Here is a 20,956-nt window from a genome sequence, read left to right as displayed (position 1 = left end):
TTACAGCATCAGAGTATACCCTACTTTCTTTGCTAACAGTAATCCATATCTGCTGTCACAGTAAAGCCACACTCATATTAGTCCAAAGTTCAAAATAAGTTGTAGCCCACATGTAAAAACAGCTTGTATAGTTTTGAAATAAATTAATGCAAATTGGAATCTTAGAGATGTTACATTTTCCTGTGCACCTGTGAAATACCACTGTGATTTTAAATTTATTGCCTCTGAACTGTGTTACATGTTAGATGAAGGAGAGATTTAGACATGGTTGGTGCAGTTGTAAATTAATGGGTCATGCAATCTCTGTGACTACAGGTTTGTCACACTCATTAATTTTCCATCCAAATTTCATCTTTTAATGCAGGAAATATGGTTTGACTTCAGATTTTGTTTGTATCTAGTAGCACTTAATCCTCTAGATTAAGTTTTTAGGTATTTTCTTGGGTTTTTTCCTTTCCTTTTTTATATGGTTTGCTATGTAATTGGTGTTGTTAAAGGCAAAACTTCTTCTATTACACCTACCAGTTTCTCTTCTGGGTTGGCAGCATTGTAAATTATTAAATAGAATTACAGACAGTGTCATGATAAGTTTTAATGTGACAATGAAGTGAGAGCATTGATCTTATGTAATTTGAGTCAGTAAAATCTGAACAGGTAAACTAATTGTAATTTCTTACAGCTGAATAGGAACATAAGTAATATTACTAACAGAAAAAAGGCCATCTGGTCCAGCTTGCCGGAGTTTGTTTGACTGGTTGATCATAATCTCAACCACCTGCTTTTCCACTGAGCTCTACTGCACCAGCCCTATCTAATTCCAGAAACAAATGTATCTGTCTCTTGTACACCTTTATAAATCTTTCCTTGTAACTTTGAATATTCAGACCTTATGTGATCATACAGCACAGAAGATCCACGAAGTCTCAGTAGAGATCAGACCTGGTAGGTTCTGTATGTTCAATAAATGCACAGAAAGAAGTGCTTCTGATCTAAGGGTTTGAATCTCGTTTCAGAGGAAATATGTAGATGGTTAGAAGCCTATTGTAATAGAATTAGATTAACATCTATGTGGTGATATGATTTGCCTAGCCAGTTGCAAAATGCAGATGTTTATTTTGCTTTTACATTTGGAAATAGACACCTGTAGTATTTAAAATCTGTATTGATGTTATGCCAAAACATTTATATTATTATAGCCAAATTTTATGTAGACAATATTGTCTTTCTTGCAACGTTAGTGGGGGAATATGAAGAGTATTTAATACTCTTAAACTACAGTTCTTTTTGTTTAGTAGCAGAGGAAGTAAACAATAGCCCTGTGAAGTAAAATTTTCTATTCTGACCATGTCTTTCAATTCCCACTTGCTTTATCAGACATGCTTCTTCTCTATGGCTGGTTGTGGTTAAATAATTTGGAACATTATTGAAGTGGGATTAATATTATTTAAACAACGACTTAAAGTTTTGATCTGTTTTTGAAAGATCATGTCTATCTTTATATCCTTCAAGTTTTTTATAAACATATGTGAATTTACTGTTCTGATGTATTTCAGCAGCTGTCTCTACATTAGGTTTGCTTGTGTTTCTACAATGCTCCCCTGCTGCCTTTTTTCTTAAATTCTTCTTTTTCCCCACTTTTCTCTGCCTTGAGGTGAAATTAAGAAGGTTTCTGTGCTATATCCATTATCTTAGATATTGGAACCTGCCAGTTACACTGATTTGATTATCTATGTCCTGATTTCCTAGTGTAAGTTCCTAGCAATACCTTTGGAGTTTTGGCTAAAGAATATTCTTAGCTGGACTGGCACAGCTGTGCTCTCCTTCCCCTGGGCACTGTTTTGCTGCTACTGAGTGTTGCTGGGATCTTGTCTCAAAGACTAATTTAGTGGTGAGATGAATACAGGGTAGTTCTTTAATTTAAAAGGTTTGAAAGCTCCCATGCTGGGTGTAGAGATAATGCGTACTGGAGTGCACATAAAATATTCTGTGAAATTATACATAAATGTGTACTGTTCAGTATGTCTTAACACACTGTAAAACTTAGTACTTACAAGTGTGTTTTCCATAAAACAATCAACACTTTTCAGATAAAGATTCTCTGTTTCCCTCTCCTCCCCTGCTCATAGTAGGTGGAGATTGGCCGTGGAGTAATAGGACTTTTCTGGTAGACTAGAATTGAGTTTGGTTCAATCTGCCTAAAAAAGCCAACAGCACACTCGTTTTGGGTCAGTTCTTTTGTCTAACAATGGATTTTAGCCAGAGATCTCAAAGCAGCAAAAACCCCTTCTATTTTTATATTGAAAATTAAATACACTACCCTTGCCAGATAATAATCACACTATATGGAGTAGAGGAGCCTGTTTTTCTTCGGCAGATCTGTTTCCTATATACAACTTCAGTGGTTGAGGTATGCCTGCAGTCTAGTGTCCTGCACTTCATAGCTTTAATGCTGACTTTTGTGTGATTAGAAAATACAAGGTATAACAGTTGCATCCTGCTTTGAGCTTTCAGTCTTAGCTTGTTCTGTAGCTTAGAGCAAACAGATAAAGGATAAAAAACGAATTAATTAACAGTGGGATGTCTACAAATGTCATAATTAATCAGCTAAAAATCTTTTTTCCATACTTGCTATTTTCTGTCTCTGAAATCCTTTCCTTTCTGTTAACTCTGGTACTAATTATCCAGCCACTAGCTATTGGCCTTTAAAGTCAGAAAATGCAACATCATTCAGGAGACATGTGGCTGCCAAACCCAGTGAGCATGTAGGAGGAGTGCCTTTACAGGTCAAGTGCTAGAGCTGCTCTTTGACAAATCAGTCTGAATTAGCATCATAGGAGTCTGTTGGTATTCCTGCTCCTCCGCACCTCCGGCTTCATCTGTTAGTGCTTGGTGTTGCCAGCCATTGTTTTGCACTCCCAGACCTTCAATCTGTTTCAGTGCTTGCTGCTAGTGCAGGAGCACCTTCAGCTCTCCAAACCTATGACCAGAACTTAGGCACATGTTGAAAGAACTCCATACCTTAAACTCTGCTGCATGTGGCTTCAGCTGTCTTCAGCTAGTAATCATTTATCAATATTTTAGGGACAGAGAAAATGTAAGTTACTTCTCTCACTGATATTTGGGTACTGATACTCCTGATATTTGGAGTTCAAGAGTTAACACTAGAAGCAAAGGACACCCAGTAAAAGGCTTTCTTATAGACTGTTTTATGCCTTTTGGCTAAATGTGAGCATGCTGCTAGTATGTGTATCCCTATGGGTGGCTCCAATTATGACTACCTATTTGTGTAGTTGTAATTTAGGCTCATGTCTTTCCTGATGAAGAGACAGGACAGGCAACGTTGGGAGACAAAACCTTAAAGATAACATTCTGGTGCTAGAGGCATCCTCTTGGTAACCCCAGCTGACACATTTAGGGGTGCTCTCTGCCAAGTAGATCCCAGCTCGGTGGAGTATGGAGGCAAATTTGTGCCTTTCTTTTCTACATTTTGATGGAGGCTGCCTGCTTTGACAATCAACTGTGGTCTGCTCTCTTTATGTAATAATCTCTCTAAATGGATTCCATGTCCTTCTTGTTAGAATAATGAACTAAAAAGGCTATTAAAGTTTTAGCATGCTTAATAGTGTCCAAAGCATCCATAACAGATGCAGCCATAGGTAATTACTTGATAGGCACAGAGGATCTGTGGTTAACCATATGCTCTTAGGAAAGGGAGCATAAGATAAGTGCTGACAACAATGGTCCAAATGTAGTTTGTGGAAGGGCAGGTCTCTTTTAGCACACATCACGTATGCTATAAATGAACTGGATGGCTACCAAATACAATGGAACTACCACTGTTTAATAAGCATAACGCTTTCCCAGTATCTCTGTAAATTTCTGTAGATTTTTTTGCAAATCTAGTCTGCATTTTCACACATCTATCATTTGGGAACTTAGCTAAAGAAGTAATTTAAAACACTTTGGAAAAGTGGAGAGCCAATTCCTCTTTTATACCAGAATAAATTGACTTATCAGTGTTAATTCTTACTGTATTTAGTTTGAAAAAAATGACCAACCAAATAAATGAATGCAGGAATTCAACCTGAAAGGTAAAAGATACATGAAGGGGCCATGGATATTTCCTTTGAAAAAGTATGTTTATGCTTTTAGGTTGGAAGACTTGAAATCATTCCAGTTCATACTTATTTTTTCTTCTTTTTTCACCTTTGTGTGTGTACTTCCCTAGTATTTTTTGAATATATTGTTTTGAGGGGGGAAAAAAAAGTAAGACTAATGTGTCTGAATTACTATCAGTTATTGTTTTCTTCCTAATATCCTCCAGCTTTATGTTGCTTTAACGTATGTACATTCAGAGTTTTGAACATTGTGGGAAAAGGTTTCACTGGTATCCATTTTTGCCATAAAGTGCTTCCCTTCTGAATATTGCTTGCCAAAGTATGTGGTATCCTGCAGAGCAAGAGGATGAGGACATAGATTGCAATGAAGCTGAACAGTTTGCACTTCCTAACAGTGACACCAGACATCAATCTTTTATAAAGACAGTCCAGAATACAGGAGGAGAACTCTAAACCCCACTCCCCCACATAAAAAAAAAAAAAAACAAAAGGAGAATTATCTCTTTTTTTTCATTTCAGCAATTTCCTTCTAAGATCCTCCAAGATGAATATGTTCTCAAATTACATAAGCTGACATTTCAGTGGCTGAGACTCTTTTGGGGAAAGAAAAAAAGAATAAATAGAATTGAATTAAAACTTGTTTTTTAGGCTTTTTAAAGTACTTTTTTTCCCCTTTTAAGATTTTATTTAATTTAGTCTCAGTTCTATTTTTATCATCAGGCTAATGAACACAGTGCTAATTTTGTCACAATTAATGTGTTTCACACGTTCATACCACAGTTTGACCTCAGTAGTCAGTAACACTAAGTCGTACAGGTTGGCAAGTGCTCAGAACTAAAGACTGCCAGTGCTGTAATTGGTCATACTGGGAGAAGCTTGAGTGAAGTCTGCAGCTTGTATAAAGTGGAACAGACCTATAGGAGTCATTTTGAAACAGCTGCTGGGCATCTTCTTTACACAGAAAGTTTTTATAGGTTTTATTTTAATACATAAATGTAACTTCAACAGCACAATGATTTAAGTTGTGAAATTAATGAGCCGTATTCTCCTCTTTGTAGTAAAAAAGGTGCAGAAAGAGCAAAGTGCTGCAAAAAGTTTCTACATCAATGAATTTCAGAAGTTAAAATATGGTGTGTCACTCAGTCAGGAGGCTGTGAGGTGTAAGGTGGATAATTCTTGCTATAACCAGGAGGAACCCTCATTGAATAAAGGGTATTTGAAAAAACTTGAGGCCAATATTTGTGGGAATTGCTTGATAGGGCTTGGGACTGGGTTCTCAAAGAGGATTTTATGCTATAGTCTGGTTATCCTAGAAACTGCCATGACACCATTTTATTCTTTTTTTAAACAAATCAGAGCTGTTTTAACACTTTTACACATAAAGAATATGTCATGAAATCCTTAACAACTGGAAAACAGAATCAAGCCGTATACACATGTGAGAGACAAGTGAGAGTGCAGCAGCTGCTGCCATTATGGTTCCTGATGGTCTAGAGCTCCTACCTTTGCTACAGAGATTGTCCAGAACTCGGGGAAACAAAAGCTTTGACCAGCTGCAGAGCTGCTCCAGACAGCTAGAGCATTTGAAAATTAGCTTCAGGAAGGTGTGAGAAATAGGTTTGTGAGAGATCTACTGTGGACTGAAAGACTTGGCAAATGTTCCACTATTTCGAGAGTTGACTTATATACACAGTACTAAAACTTCATCCCTATTGTATTTTTCTTAATTTTTTAGATTTTTCCAATTTGTCTTTGTGGAAGTGTCCAAATCCAACAATTGCATACTAAAATTTCTTTGGATCATTTATCTTCTCAGTATCTTTTCGCACAAAGGAATGCACGTTCCTTTTCTGTTACAACTATGAGTCAAGTCGGAGATTGAGTCACTGTTATTTATTTCTGAATCTAACCTGATAACCTTTATTCCTTTGTGGATTTCCATGGTGTATGTAGAAACAGACCGTTCAGTTCCTGGAAACTGTATGAAAAGCTCACAGGCTATGGGTTAACAGTGTCCTAATGTAATAACTGGGATTCTTACTCTGATTTACATGGATATAACAATGCTGCATGAAGTTTGACTCATGCAGCTTAGTTTCCAAGAGAACTGCTCCTACTAGTTCCAAGAGGCTGAATCTTTGGGTATGCTGTGGCTTTTTCTAGCCTTTCCATTGATGTCCCATGCTTATGAAGATGCCAGGAAATAACATAAGGCACCTATGGGTTGAGAGGACCATTATTTTTGACCTGGCCAGCTTCTGCTTTCCTAACCACATGGTCTATTAAATATTTTACAGATTCAGAAGTGTATCTGAGTATAATTCCCAGTCCCCTGGACTCTTTCTAGAAGGGGATAGAATCTGGGCTGTTGTTTATTCTGGGTAGCATGTGTAATACTTTGGCTTATTTTGATTCTTCCCACGTTTCCCCAGACCATTCTGCATCTTAAGTTTTGCAGATCGTATTGTGGAATTTTTTTGTGTGGGAGCAGATTTGTGTTTTCAAATGGTATGGCAGCAGATCAAGCAGGAGGTTTTGGCTTGTGCACGTATTCTGGAGGCAGGTTTTGTAGAAGGTTGCTCGAATTTTTGGCTTACAAACCATGGGAGTGTATACCATGTATTACTTGATTACAAGCTAGCCCACTCACTAAATAGTTTGCTGACCACATAGAGTAACATAAGAATAAGGCTGAAAAACAGAGATAATCCTGACTAAAGCTCAGAAAGAGCACATCTCACATCCCAGAAGGATCAGATGCTGAACACCAAGTGAAATTTACTAATTAAACTGCTGGATTGTGATTTTATAGACCACAGGGTGTCTCTTGGTAGCATCGTTTTCTTTTGATACTGGCTTTGTGACAGGCTGTATGATTGTCTATCTTGGCATTACCAGGGTACCACAATGTGTATTGCATTGCAAAATGATAAGAGGAGAACTAGGTAATACTGAGGCTGAAAATATGTTTTTGAGTTGTTCCCATTGTCCTGACACACCAACTTGATGAGCAATGGCTAATATTTTAAACAGTGGTGGAGCTCCTACTTTCTAAAGGCTGAAAACTAATCTGAGTTGGGAACGTGCACAGATAGGTGCTTCTCAAGAAAAATGAGAAGAAGAGAAAGGTTAAGAAAATCCTTTGATGATCTATAGTAAATCAAGCCTAGTTTACCACTTGAACTCAGGCCTCCTTACAGCCAGTCTTTTGATTTACAAATGTGATTATCTTGAGAATACAAACTGCTGAAACTCAGTGTAGCCAAGGCCACAATTTTAGAAAAATGTGTCTTATTAAAAAAAAAAAAAATAAAACAAAACAAACAAAAAAAGTGTGCATTTCCCTATATACATGCTTCCTAGTGTGTGGTATATAACAGAGCCTTCCAGATAAATTCCTTGGATGTAGTTCTGTTCTCATTAAACCCGCACAGCTCTGTGCTAACACTAACGTAACCAAGGAAAGAATTTTTCCTCTAAGAATTATATTTCTAATAAGCAGGAAGCAGAGCTTTTTGGCAAATCAGCTATCCTGCAACTCTGCCTGAAAAACACTAAAACAAAAAACATAAAGCAAAATTGGCTCAGAAGAGTCACAAAATAGGGGCTACACCATAACAGACTGAACAGGAGAGTTCCAAACAGTTCAAATCTACTTTTGTTGTGGAGATGATAGGTAATCTATTAGATTCTGGTTTTATGTGAGATGGATCTCAAACAGGTCCCAAAATACAGTGTTTTAGCCAAGTGTTATTAAAACAAATCTGGTAATTGTCCTTTCCAGTAACAAAATATAAGTGGTACTGTAAGTGTAGAATCAAAGAGGGAAGGAGCTCTGTGAAAGAGCTCTGCATGAGAAGGGATTTATTCAAATTCTTAAAAAGCATCAATAGCACACTAAATTGGCAAGAGCTGTTGACTCCCTTGAAGGCAGACGCCCTGCAGAGAGACCTTGTCAAATTGAAGGTCTGGGTGATCACCAGCTACAGGAAGTTTAACAAGGTCTGGATTCTGTACTTGCACCAGAACAACCCTGGATGTACAGACAGACTGGGGAATGAGATGCTGGAGAGCAGTGCCAAGGAAAGGGACCTGGGGGTCCTGGTCACTGTCAGGTTGCACATGAGCCAGCAGTGCCCTGGCAGCCAGGAGGGCCAACCCTGTCCTGGGGGGCATCAGGGACAGCATGGCCAGCTGGGCAAGGGAGGGCATTGTCCCTCTGCTCTGAGCTGGGGCAGCCTCACCTCGAGTGCTGGGGGCAGTTTTGGGAACCACAACATAAAAAAGACATTAAACTGCTAGGGAGTATCCAAAGAAGGGCAATGAAGAGGAGGGGAAGCCGTATTAGGAGCAGCTGAGGTCACTTGGTCTGTTCAGCCTGGGGAAGAGGAGACTGAGGAGAGACTCCATTGCAGCTACAACTTCCTTGTGAGTCAGAGTGGAGAAGCAGATACTGATCACTTTTTGGTGACCAGTCATGAAGCTCCATCAGGGAAGGTTTACGTTGGATATCAGGAAAAGTTTCTTCACCCAGAGGGTGGCCAGGTGGTGGAACAGGCTCCCCAGGAAAGTGGTCACAGCACCTGACCAAGTTCAAGAAGTGTTTCAGTAGTGCTTTCAGACATATGGAGTGATCCTTGGTGCTGTCCTGTGCTGGGCCAGGAGTTGGACTTGATAATCCTTGTGGGTCCCTTCCAACTCAGCATATTCTATGATTCTATGAACAGATCAGTTAGAAGAAGGCAGTAACATAGTGAGTAATCAGTTGGGTTTTTTTTGTGAATCAGAAAAGGTAATAGTTTAACATGTTAATTATTTAAATGCTATTTATTTTCCTCTCTTTTATCTTTTTAGGTAGGATTGAAATGCATAGAAAATGGATGACAGACATTTCTACCTTCCAGGCTGTTTTTCCTTCCTCAATCATCCTGGGGTTTCTGCTAATTCTGACTAGAGAGAAGTAGACCCAGGAGATTATCCCTTTTTGATTGCTTGTATGTGAAGGGAGCACAGAGTACCTGCCTCTGAAGCCCTGTGGGTTACACCTGCTTTAGGAACAACAGATTCCATACTGGGGTCAGCTGGGACCATGCCATCTTCTAAAAGAGGGCTAGCATAGCAAAACTGAAGGGTCTGTTTAAGTAGCTGTTGAAGGGAAACTTTCACTTGTTCTCCTGGCTACAGTCAGTGTATATTGTGAGAGAATGGAAACTTTACATGACTAATCTATATTTTTTTTCCATATTACTTAAGATCCAGGTTTAATAAAGCTTGTATGCATATTTTAATTATAAGTTCATTTCTAATATTTTTATTTACTCAAGAGTCATCAAATCTGTACCATTTCACTGATTCTGAAGATTTCATAAAATGTCTGTTTTCATTGAAATCACTCCTTAAAATGACTATAGGTTTTTATTGGTATACATGTTTTCTCCTGTTGTTAACCAAAGTGTGTTGGGCTATGGAAATCCCTTCAAATTACTGAAATGAACAACAAAAATATCTCATTTTGACACCTCTGTATTTTGTATTCTGCAAGAGAAATCTTGGGTGCACAATGAACCTTTCTTACTACTAAAAAAGAAATACTTTGGGAGCAATGAAATTTGGCTCAGGCATTGGATCTTAGAGATTCATAGAAAGGAACTTGATTAGTAATGAAAAATTACTTTTAAATTTAAGAAAAAATTAGCCTTAGTAAAATCATTGGTCGCCTTACCAATATGATTTTGAAAGTGTGTGAAACATTACATTTTATGAACTAATTAGGAGGAGGAAGGAATGAAGAAGTACAAAAGAAGGATAACATCAATAATCTTTCTTCATTTTGGAAAATCCAAAAAAGAAGATAAATGGGACTGCTGAAAAAAAGCCTGACTCCAGCTTCTTGTTAGCCAGTGCTTAATTGCTGTTACAAGGCTACTTGTAAGTTCCCTCAAAGCCAGGCTGGTTACCTCAGTTTCTCATTTTCTTTCTTCTAATAACAGAATTTATACATTGAACTAATGCTTAAATGACAAATCTTCCTTTTCTTTTGAAGTTGTAGGATACAAACCTCTCAGTTGCTTGTCGCTTACTGATTTTAGCAAGTGCAGGTCTGATTCTGAGATGACATCAAAGAGACTTAAAGAGCTGGAATGAAAACTGAAGGCCGAATCATAACCTGTCCTTCATTCAGCAGTTTCTGGGTAGCACCAATTTTCCTTCATCACCTAGCTACATGGCCTAATTTTTTGTATGCTGGGATTACATGTTGATTCTTCAAATTGGGTGATGGATGGAAATATTAATTGATTCAGTAGATGGTAATGAAAGTAATAATAATAGGAATAAATTCAAAAATTTAAGTACCAATTAATTCAAGTACCAATTCTTTGTACTCCAGTACCAAGATACAGTTGCCCTGTTGTTCACCAGATGAGAATAGCTCATCATGTCTCCATCCATTAACAGGAAATTGGAGAAAGCCACAACAGGAAAGGAGACCCTTGCTGTCCTGGGTTATAACTTGTATAACTTTCTTCACAACTACTTGAAAAGAAAATGCTACCTTTATCTTCACTGACTGGTAGTTCTTCATAATAGCAGCAGATGCAGAGGTTTACCGAGACCAAAGTGAGTCTCAGGAACTTAAAGCTGGTCTTACTGTGAGCAGGAGGTTGGACTGGAGACCTTTGGTGATTCTCTCCCACCTGAATTACCCTATGATTCCATGAGGTTCATTATCCTCAATCAAAAATAGGAGGTTTGTGTATAGTGTATTGAAGTTATCTATTTCTTAAATTGTATTTAACAACCACATTTGAATTATGAAACATCAAACATTCCATTAGAACACCGTCTCAGTGGCTTCTCCAATTTCATTGCCTACTTTTTTCCTGTGGCTTCACAGAAGGATTTGATAATTTTATAAAATGCAGTAATACTTGCTGTTTTCTGCTTTTCTTTTTTTTTTAATCTATGTTGGAATTGGCTCAAACTTGCTTTCTTTATTTGTCATTATGAGACCAATACATATGAGAAAGTCTGTGTGGAAGGGTCTTTTCTAATTTTATCCTCATTCAGATATTTTTTTCATTTTCTTTCAAGTTATCATCGTTAGAAATAAAAAAGTGAAACCACAAGTCTTCTGTGGACACATACAATTTCATTTCTCTTGCGGGCAGTTGGTGAACAGTCAGCTTTATTCCATGAAGAATGCTTGGTCTGTTTCTTAGATTTGAGAGATGAATTTTTTGCATTATAGTTGTAATATTTTTAATATACTAATGCTTACAGACTCAGTTTTGGGATGATCTATTTCACCCATTCATGTTATTCTTCTGCTTTTGATAAGAAGTTCTTGATTATCATTTTCTTCAGATGAATTTTAATAAATTTTTTTTTCCAATTGAGTCTGCCTATTTCTCAAAGGAATTTAACATAGTCTGTGCCATTGGTCTCATCAACAGTAGGATTAAGGAGCAGGATTTCATTTACTTACCTATAACAGAAGTCAGAAATAACTGTAGCAGTTAAATAACTTGTGGAAGAACTGTTTGTTTATCTCCCCAATACTCCTGTAATGTGTTTTTAAATGATACATGATTTAGGCTGGCTCGCACATCTGAATAACTAACATTTTACCAATATTTGGTTACCTTATTCCACATCCTTGTTAATGTAAGAGGCAGTTTAACTGAAAAATGAATCCTAATAAAATGCCATTTTAGTAATTCGTTTTGAAAACCATTTGACCTTAACTACAATGAAAGTAGACTGTAAAAATCATCATAGATTCCCTTCCTTGAACTTTTCATAATGCTGAAAAATGACTGAGGGAAAGAAGAAAGATCCAGTTACTGTACTATGTTTGCACAGCTGTACTTCATTGAGTGGAGGCTTGTGTTACACACAGTTTGTGATAGGAAGTAATGCTTTTAAAACAACTAAGGAGACAGGTCTTTAACCTCCACCTTTTCAGATGCTTTTTTCACTCATTTAGCTTCTGTCGAGGTCTTGAGAAACATTTCAAACAGAAATTATTGAATACTGAAGCTCACCTGAATAATTCATTTCCTAGTGTGTTTATTAGGCAGAGATGCATTGAGATGAGTTTGGTTGGTTGGGCTTTTTTGGGGTTTTTTTTGAGAGACATCCCTAATTATTGATTAGTGAACACTTGTTCCTTCAGGAACAAATGCATTTAAAGAAGAAAAAAATCTTGTAAGTGTTTTTGATAGTTGAAATTATGGATTTATTTCAACAAATTTAAATATTTTTAAGGTCCTAGAGATAATTTTAAAAATTATTTTGTGATGTTAGTTACCAAATTTTCAAAAATTATTAGATTTAAAGGTCCCAGTTGTTACCTCCTGTTGCAAGACTGTGTAATCCCCTAAACAGTAAAGGTGCCTTCAGATTCATTAAGAGGATTTTTTTTGCCTTACTTTACATTGGAAGTACATGTTAATCACAAGACCTAAACTGTTTGATGTAAACATGGGTGCAAATAATTACAGGACTTTAGTCAGCCATTATAAAATAGTTTTCTGAATGTGATTCTAATATCTGCCAGAGGCACTTCTCTAATGGCTCTGGTGAAACAAGGTCAGTGCAATGGGAGTGTGCAGCTGGCAGACAGCCAGTCAACTTTTAATTTCTGTAATCAGCTGAGGCTTCATCCCTTGAAATACATGAGACCTTAAATAAAGGATTATGATAAATAGGCATTATTTGGGCTATATTGACCATGTGTTTTTTTTCCTTTTTTCCATAATTAAGGTAATCCTTATAACTGACAGATGTGAATATTTTTAACATCCCACTTTGCACTGGCCAGATACAGTGCAGACAGGCTACCCAGATCTGTGTTTGAGTGAGAAAATGTCTTGAAATATAATCAGGATTTATAACTATTCTTCATTTCAGTGCATTAGAAGTGACATGACTTTGGAGAATGTGGCTGACACTGGTTTTGCCCTTATTCCAGCAATTTATTTTTTTTTTAACTGTAACAATAGAGCCACTTCTTTCCTTTGGTTGGGTCAAGGCTTCCCAACAAACATTGGTTTGTTTTTCCATTTGTCACTAGTGGGCAGGCAGTGGCTGTGTTTTGTGGTCTGTGGCACGAGTGGGTTGAAGAGTCACACATTCCAGAAAACTGTAAGCACAAAAGCTGACACCAATTAAGCTGTTTAAATTTGATGCACACAATTTTTGCAACATTTTGTGTCCCCTTCTAGTCTTTAAGAATATCAAGTGCAAACATGCAAGCATCCCCAGTCTTTGTCCCTCTGAATCCCATACAGAGCTCCTACTGACTCATGTTACCAGAACGCATATGAGGTTTTCTGGCTGTTCAGTTCTCATCTCACACATCCTTCTTCTGCTCTTCCAGCAATGATTTTAGTTCCTGCTACAGATTCACCTTACTTCAGCATGAAATTTACTGACTGTGTGCACTGACAGACATGTAACCTTGCCTACACAAACTCAGCTTTGAGCATTAGGCTTTATTATTTTATGTTCATGTAAAATATCAAAGTGTAAATTGGAGAAGTAGTTGCTTTTAGCTTAATAAAAAAGGCCTAGGGAAACAAATGTTGCTTCTCTAGCACAAACCTCAGAAATTTTGTCTTTTGCAGAGGTTAATATACTGTGGGCTGCACACCAAGTACACCATAGTTCAGAAGATTACAACTTATTCACAGCCTTGAGACAATCTGTACTGCAGAAATACACCTCCTGGGTAAGTTGCACAAGATTTGACAAACAAGCTAATATCAACAAGGTTCCATAAAAGTTAAAACATAGTGTTTATTTTCCTTCAAAGAAAAGCATTTTTTTTTTTTAATATGTTTGACACTGAAGGCGCAGAAGGTGAAACTGAAGAATCTGATAATCATAAGTTTTAAAATATAATCACTAATGTTGTACAGCAAATGTGAAAATAGCTAAAAAAGTTAAAGAAGGCTAACTATATAACCCTGGATTTATATTTTCATAACTTTTTGAGTAGAATGGGGAATTTTCATTCAGTTATTCATACATGAATACAGAAAAAAAGCAGAGTATAATTCTACTATTTCAGAATATGTCTGTTTAGCTAAAAGGAGCAGGGAGAGAAATCATTAAAATTTGCTTTGGACTCACAAATGGATTTATTTGTCTCTGCTCATTCATGTTATATCAGTAGTCTTATAGGTAAGAGCAGTATGTTACATAGTGTTATTTCAGATAAAATTATTTTGAAATGGTGAGATGTGTACATATGTGTATTCAGTATTCATATACAGATTTTAAAAAGTATATTTCCAAATGCATTCATAAATGTAACATAATATTTAGGGTTTAGTTCTGCACCCAGGCTAACTGCTGATTTCCTAAGTTGAGCCCTTGTGATGTCTTTTGACTTTTTTTTTTTCAATTTGATTGTAGTTTGTCTGGTTGTGTCTTATTAAAATGAATAACTTCAAAATTTAATTTTCAGAATTAGAGTACAAAAGGGATATTAAATGTATTCACATAAATATAATTGTATTATTCTATATATTCTCCTATGAGGTATAATACGGGTGGTGAAGGAAACCCACAGTCCTTTGGCAATCCCTCTATCCTGCCTGTGAGTGAATGACTCAAAGTCAAGAAGAGTATGCTCACCCATGCAAATCCAGTATAACTCCATTAACTTCAGTAAAGTGGATTTATGCTTATGTAACTGAACATGGACTTAATCTCTAGTTCGTAACTGTTTTAAGTGCATGACATTAAATTAGTTAAAGTGCTATGTTCCAGGGAGATTTTTATCTGAAAATCATGAAGCAGTACTATTTCTTAGATCTTTCTCTTAATGTCATCCATATAAATTCTTGTTGTTTATTTATTAATAAAATGATCATCTGATGTTAGCAAGATTACCTAGAATTTAAATTACTATAATGAACAATAGCGGAAGGGATGTCTGTGACAACCCTGCTTCCTCTGTAAATACTGCTGTGTTAAAGATTTAACCTTTGCCCATTTACCCATTGGGACCATATGTGCAAATGCTTAACAAAAACAATAATTCAAAAAAGAGAAAAAGCCTGTGTGAACACATATGGGTGTGCATATGAGAACTTTGTCTGATGGCATGATTTTGAGGATGATACCTCAGAGAGTATAAAATACTTGGAAGACCAAGATGTCTGGCCACCTTGGATTCCAAGGACCACACTGGTATCACTTGGCAAACAATATATGTGCATTTAAAATTCATATGCTTTGTGCAAAGGGAAATGAAACTAGGAATATGTGGTACTTTTGTGTGCCAGGCTTTTTTCACCAAGTATTTGATATTAACCAAAACATATGGTTAATGTAAATACTGTTTTGCCTTCTCCCTGAACTCTTCAGACATACACCAGTTTTCTTTTTGCAACGCCTAATTCTGCATGATTACAATTCCTGCTAATTCTTACAGAACTGCTATTTTTTGGACTGATAGTTTTGTCCAGAACCATGGATGGATCTGCCTTGAAGCCGAAGCTCTGTGAAATCCTTAGTTAATCTCAGAGTGATCTGATCTTGTTGAATGTGTACCATATTGTTCAATAAGTTTAACATCCAATTTTTGAGAAGCTTATGGTGGATGGCATGGGATTATGTGACTGTTCTGCTGCCAGCTCTGTTGTATTTAAGTTAAACATTGTAAGATAAATAAATCAGCATGTTAATCTATGACTGAAAAGATATGAAATGAAAGAGAATAGAAAAACATGCTTGACAATCAGTGGTGTGAGATGTACTCCTGATTTTGGAACCGAATGTATAGTGCTTAATGTTATTTGCATACACACTGTTTCTGTTTCTCCACTTGAGGAGCCATGGAGAAGCAAATCTACTGTGTAGACTGAGAGATATTGTCAAGGCCCATTTAGTGGGAAAAGGATGTCAAAAAAATATTAATTTTTAAGAAGACAGCAAGCTAAAGCAAGATAATACTATATAAATGAATATATAAATGACGAAACAGTCAAAGTGCAGTTGTGAGAGATTTGCACATGCACTTTGAAAAGCTATGATTTAATGCTTTGAGTACCATTCTCAACTTTCCTCTAAGGGTAAGATTTAATTGCAAATATTAAATCCATAATAATTGGATCTCTTTAGACGGTACATTTAGATAAAGTGTTGAACTATGCCTTGGTATAAAAGCAGTGGAAACATCTACATACAAGTCTGGAAATGGAATAGGGAGCACAGTTTTCAGTGCAGTCAGTCACTTCTTGTCTACTGAGGAGTCTGCCAGGTCTGGGATCTGTAGAAAATGGGTTGGCTTTTTTGATTTTTTTTTATTTTATTTTATCCTTGCCTTTAACTGCTGCAGAGTCCCCACAGGAGTTTCTGCCCACATGAACTTGCTGTCAGCAGCTGTCCTGCAGCCCCCCCGTGCCCTGCAGATCCTCTGCAGCTGCATCAGCAGGTGGCCCCAGAGACCTGGCATGGAAACTCAGCGCCCCTGCTGAACCTCAGGAGTTTCAATGCACTCCCTTTCTGTAGTAGAAGTGGTTATAGCCTCTTACTTACAAATGGGAGGGAGAGAGGAAGAGATGCCCACGTGGAAGAGTGTGCAATGGACCTTCCAAGGGGCAGTGCCTTTGGCATGGAGGTAACAGCTGCAGTGCAGCAGCCTCAGATGCAAATGTCTCTGTAGCCCCACTCTGGGTGTTTTTCCCATCAGCTACTGTAGCACTTTCCCAATCTCTGCTGCTGAATTCACAAGTGAAAAAAGATCTGTCAGTGTGATAAAAGTTTTCTCGTAGTTTTGACCAGAAATTCCATTCTGGAGCCAGGAAAGCTTTTCCTCTGCAAATTTGTTAAAGCTGGTACATTGCCATGAAATCTTTTGATTTGGTGAATTGGCATTTCCAGTAAAGAACTGTTTAATGATGTTTTTTCTTTTCTTGAGATTGCTCTTCTTGTTTCAGTGGAACCACAAATAGGAAAAGTAAAATCTTGGTATGGATGAAGTTTTCCTTTCTCCCTATGAGTTCTGTAAATGATCTTTAAAATCCTTTCTGTGCAAAATAAAGCTTACACTGAAGAAAATGCAGTTAGTAATGCATTCTCCTTTGACAGTTTCAAATTTACCTGTAGATTTATATAAAATTTCCTTCATCCCACCACTTAGCAGGGAAATCCTAGTACTCTTGTGAAAAGTAAGTTAGGAAATAAATACGAAGATGATCCTTCTTTCCTCTTTGAGTCATCTGCAAATACCACCAAATTGCTTCTGATACTTTTAGGGTAAAAGCATATAATTTTTTAACCCTGCTTTCAATCCTGTAACCACTTCCATGAATAATTTGAAAACCATCTGGTTTGATTTTTTGGTTTTTTTTTTTTTTTTAATCAATTTCCTCTCCATTCCTTTTTTTAAAAAAATCCTGCTGTTATCATGCCATTAGACAGAAACTTAGTCCCCCTCTACTACCTTTTAATTCCTTTACTTCTTAGAAAGCAGCTTCCAAGACAGAAAGAGAAACGCTCCACAGGTAATTTGTGGGGCATCTGTGATCCATGAAGCCTTTAAATGTAGATTTTGACATCCCAGCTGTCGCAGCCCTGCCAGATGATACTGCAATGGCTTCAGGGTTTTGTCCTAGTGTTTCAGACATTGTCTGGTGTTGAAGCCAGCAGACTAAGGTGATATTGCAAGGTCCTAGTCCTCCATTGGTTTGTCACATGAGATGTGTCTGTGGTGACTTTCTTGAGAGCATCAGTCACATCACTGGGGTGGAAGTGCAGTTGTTTCACAGCCGCAGTGTTCTAATCCATTGGGCAGCCCTGTTGGCTAAGACAGAGAATACTGGTTTTACATGCTATGTTCAGACCTACACTAAAGGAATTCCTGGTCCAGGAGGCTTGTCATGGCTATTGGACTGCATTCTTGGATGTTAAAATATTTTATTTTTTTGAAAAGCACAATAGCAATTTGGAAATACATTTTTCTAATTTTCCTGTGCTTCACAGGGAGCTCTTGTTGGCCAAACAGATAGTCCCTGAGTGCTAAAGAGATTTAAAATTTTGAAGATACCTCTGCTGCTGTTTAGCTTAGGAAAAATCTCTGTATTTTTAGAGAAAAATTTTCAGTGCAGGTGATATAACAAAATGTCAGGTAAAAGGGAAAACAGAAATATAAGATATTTCAAGATTTTCCTTTTTCTGAAGAAAGCAGACTGACTTTTAACATATGAAGGTCTTAGAAGTTTTATTCTGTTGATCAGCCAGTTAAGCAATTAATTGTGAAATTCCTAAGACTTCATCTGTATCTAAAATACCAGGATTTCCCAAGTAAGCAGATTTCTGATTTTTTTTTCATCCTAGCATGTGTTTAGGACTTAGCAATATATTGGGACTTTATAGGAGATGCCATGAGAAAGTAAAGGTGAGAATTACATTTAACATTGAAAGCCAGGTAAGCTGTCTTACCCTCATAGTGCTTATGTAGGGAGTTTGGATGGAAAACCTATAGTTATGAATTTGCACCTTGCTTAATCTGTGATAATTTTTCCCTATATGGCAACCCTTAATGTCAAGGCTGTGTTGCTGTCTGCTGCATATGATACACAGCATAAATGTCTAATACCAGAATTTATGAATTCTTATGTTGGATTTTCTACTTGCTCAGTTTGTCTTGTGGAAATCACTTTTGTATCAATTTATGTCTCATTTGCTATAGCACATCAAGTAGGAGCATAATAATCACTATCTATATTTGCTATGTAATGTCTGCATTACAGATGTATTAGAAGAAGCAAGTATATTGTGCAGTGCTTTGAGCTCCTCATATTACTTCATTATATCACCATGAATTTAGAATTATATATCTAATGTATGTTTTCTTTCTCATTTTTCAGATGTTCAACTTGCCCATGGCTCTTCTCATTCCCCCCTCAGTGTTTGCTGTTCATTTACAGTTTAATCTGCTTTACCAGTTTTGGATACACACAGAGGTAAACCAGGTTTTTAAGCCATACCTAAACAGTTAGCCTGGAGCAGTGTCTTGGAAATCCACTAGCAGCTGATTTATTGTGTAAGAAAAATCTTTGTCTGACTTCTTTAAGGAGAAACATCTGTTCATTTTTATTCCTTTTCTGAATATATATTGCTAAGTTTATAAGAAGCAATGAGGCCAGTTGGTCCCAATTAGATTTAGAAAAAAAAAAGTAACTGTAAGGAATCAAAACTTTTTGCTATTTTAATACTGTATTTTCCTATCTTGCAGCTTATTAAACATTTTTAGCAGATACTGAAACTAATTTCATTTCTAGGATAAATATTTTAGGAAAAAATACCCAAAAGTTGGTGCTTCTTAAAGATCATTTAGAGTTGCAACTGAAGTTAGATATTGTTTCTTTCTTAATACAAGTAATTCTCACATGAAGAATGCTCCATGATTATCTGATGGCTATTTGTTTATGACTACACCACTTCATTTCTGTTTTGTGAGTGTATAGACCATATCTAGTTTACATACATACATAGTTAATAACACACTGTAATTAGCAGGATGTTTCCCACACTTCTCAGGTAGTTCAGTGGCCTTTACCTTCTTCCTTGCACTGCAATAGAGATATTTAAAGATACTTTATGTTATAAGTCAGTAGCATATTTGTCAGTAGCCCCAGGTGGGTTGTGGACTAGTTATTTCTGTGACACTTACTCCTTTGTTTAAACTGCCTAGACAGATGCATTTTCCTCTCTAATTTCATGATGCAACATATAGGACAGTTCTTTTGGAAACGACTTTTGTTTTCTTGATCTTTTATGTGATTAGGTTGTTTAAATTTCAGTTTTTTCTTTTATTTTTTCTGTGTGTTTCATTAAAAAAAAGAATTAAAAAATTAAAAATCAGATAGTTATGGTGGACCAATAGCAAACTTTGATTGTTGATGTTTTGTTTCTGTTGGACACGTTTTCTAAAATCATTACCATATGTCTGATGATCTAAAACACCACATGAATAGGAAAGGCATAGATAAAATGTCACACATATCACCAGAAGTAGCATGAACTGAAGCAATACACATTTAAGCTTTTAAAAATATTTTGAAAAAATTCAAGCACTCTTTGAAACTATACCAAATGAACACTAGGCCTCATATGGTAGCAAATTTTCTTTGACCATGCTTTAAGGCTCTACAAATTGGTTTAGTATGCTTTGCCATGAAAAAAGTTATGATATGCCTTATCTATGTCTTCTCTGGTGTTTGAAGCCATCTCTTCCTTGGCTGAGAGGTTTCTAATGTTCTGCTGTGTAGCAGTAACTCAGCACTGGTGCCACAGTGCACAGCTAAAGTTTCTAAAGTGAGTTTCAGAGGCTTATGAATTGCCTACATCCCTCTAAAGTGCTTATTCCTTCGTAGGGCTTAAAAGGAATTTCCATAGCATATGTGCCAAGTTTAGACACGAGTCTAAACAAGAATGAATTTCAGTCTCAATGAAAAGATAAGCACTCCTTACTATTAAATTATTGTGCTGGTAGAAAAACAATGGATCTTTTGTATTAATCCAGTTGATCCACTCATAGAACTTCGCTTACAAGGGAAGTTATTCTTAATGTTGATATTGTTGATTTTATAGCACAGCTGAAATCAGTTGAAATATGTTGGAGTCATGCTCTGAGGTCAAAAATTATGTCAAAATAGAAATAGGGTTACACCATGTATTAGCAGATTTCCTGCTCTCAAGGGCAAGGCATTGACAGAAAAAAAGTAAGGAAAGGAAGGGAAATGGTATCAGCCATTCAGGCTTATGTTACCTTATATTTTTTGTGAAATTAATAGACATATTTTATGATTATTCACCAT

The 20,956-nt window shown here is 36.7% G+C and overlaps 1 protein-coding gene across 1 annotated transcript in view; it reads left to right on the top strand.

Moving 5' to 3' along the window:
• AGMO (alkylglycerol monooxygenase) overlaps positions 1-20,956 on the top strand; it is a 190,537-nt gene that overhangs the window by 62,735 nt on the left and 106,846 nt on the right. The window contains exons 4-5 of the mRNA XM_021538314.4: positions 13,748-13,851; positions 19,004-19,099. Coding sequence (XP_021393989.1) covers positions 13,748-13,851; positions 19,004-19,099 — 200 coding nt within the window. The remainder of the gene's footprint in view (positions 1-13,747; positions 13,852-19,003; positions 19,100-20,956) is intronic.

The sequence above is a fragment of the Lonchura striata genome, chromosome 2, assembly GCF_050655825.1.
Source record: "Lonchura striata isolate lonStrDom1 chromosome 2, ASM5065582v1, whole genome shotgun sequence".
Taxonomy (NCBI): Eukaryota; Metazoa; Chordata; class Aves; order Passeriformes; family Estrildidae; genus Lonchura; species Lonchura striata.
This window is presented reverse-complemented; position numbering and strand designations above follow the sequence as displayed.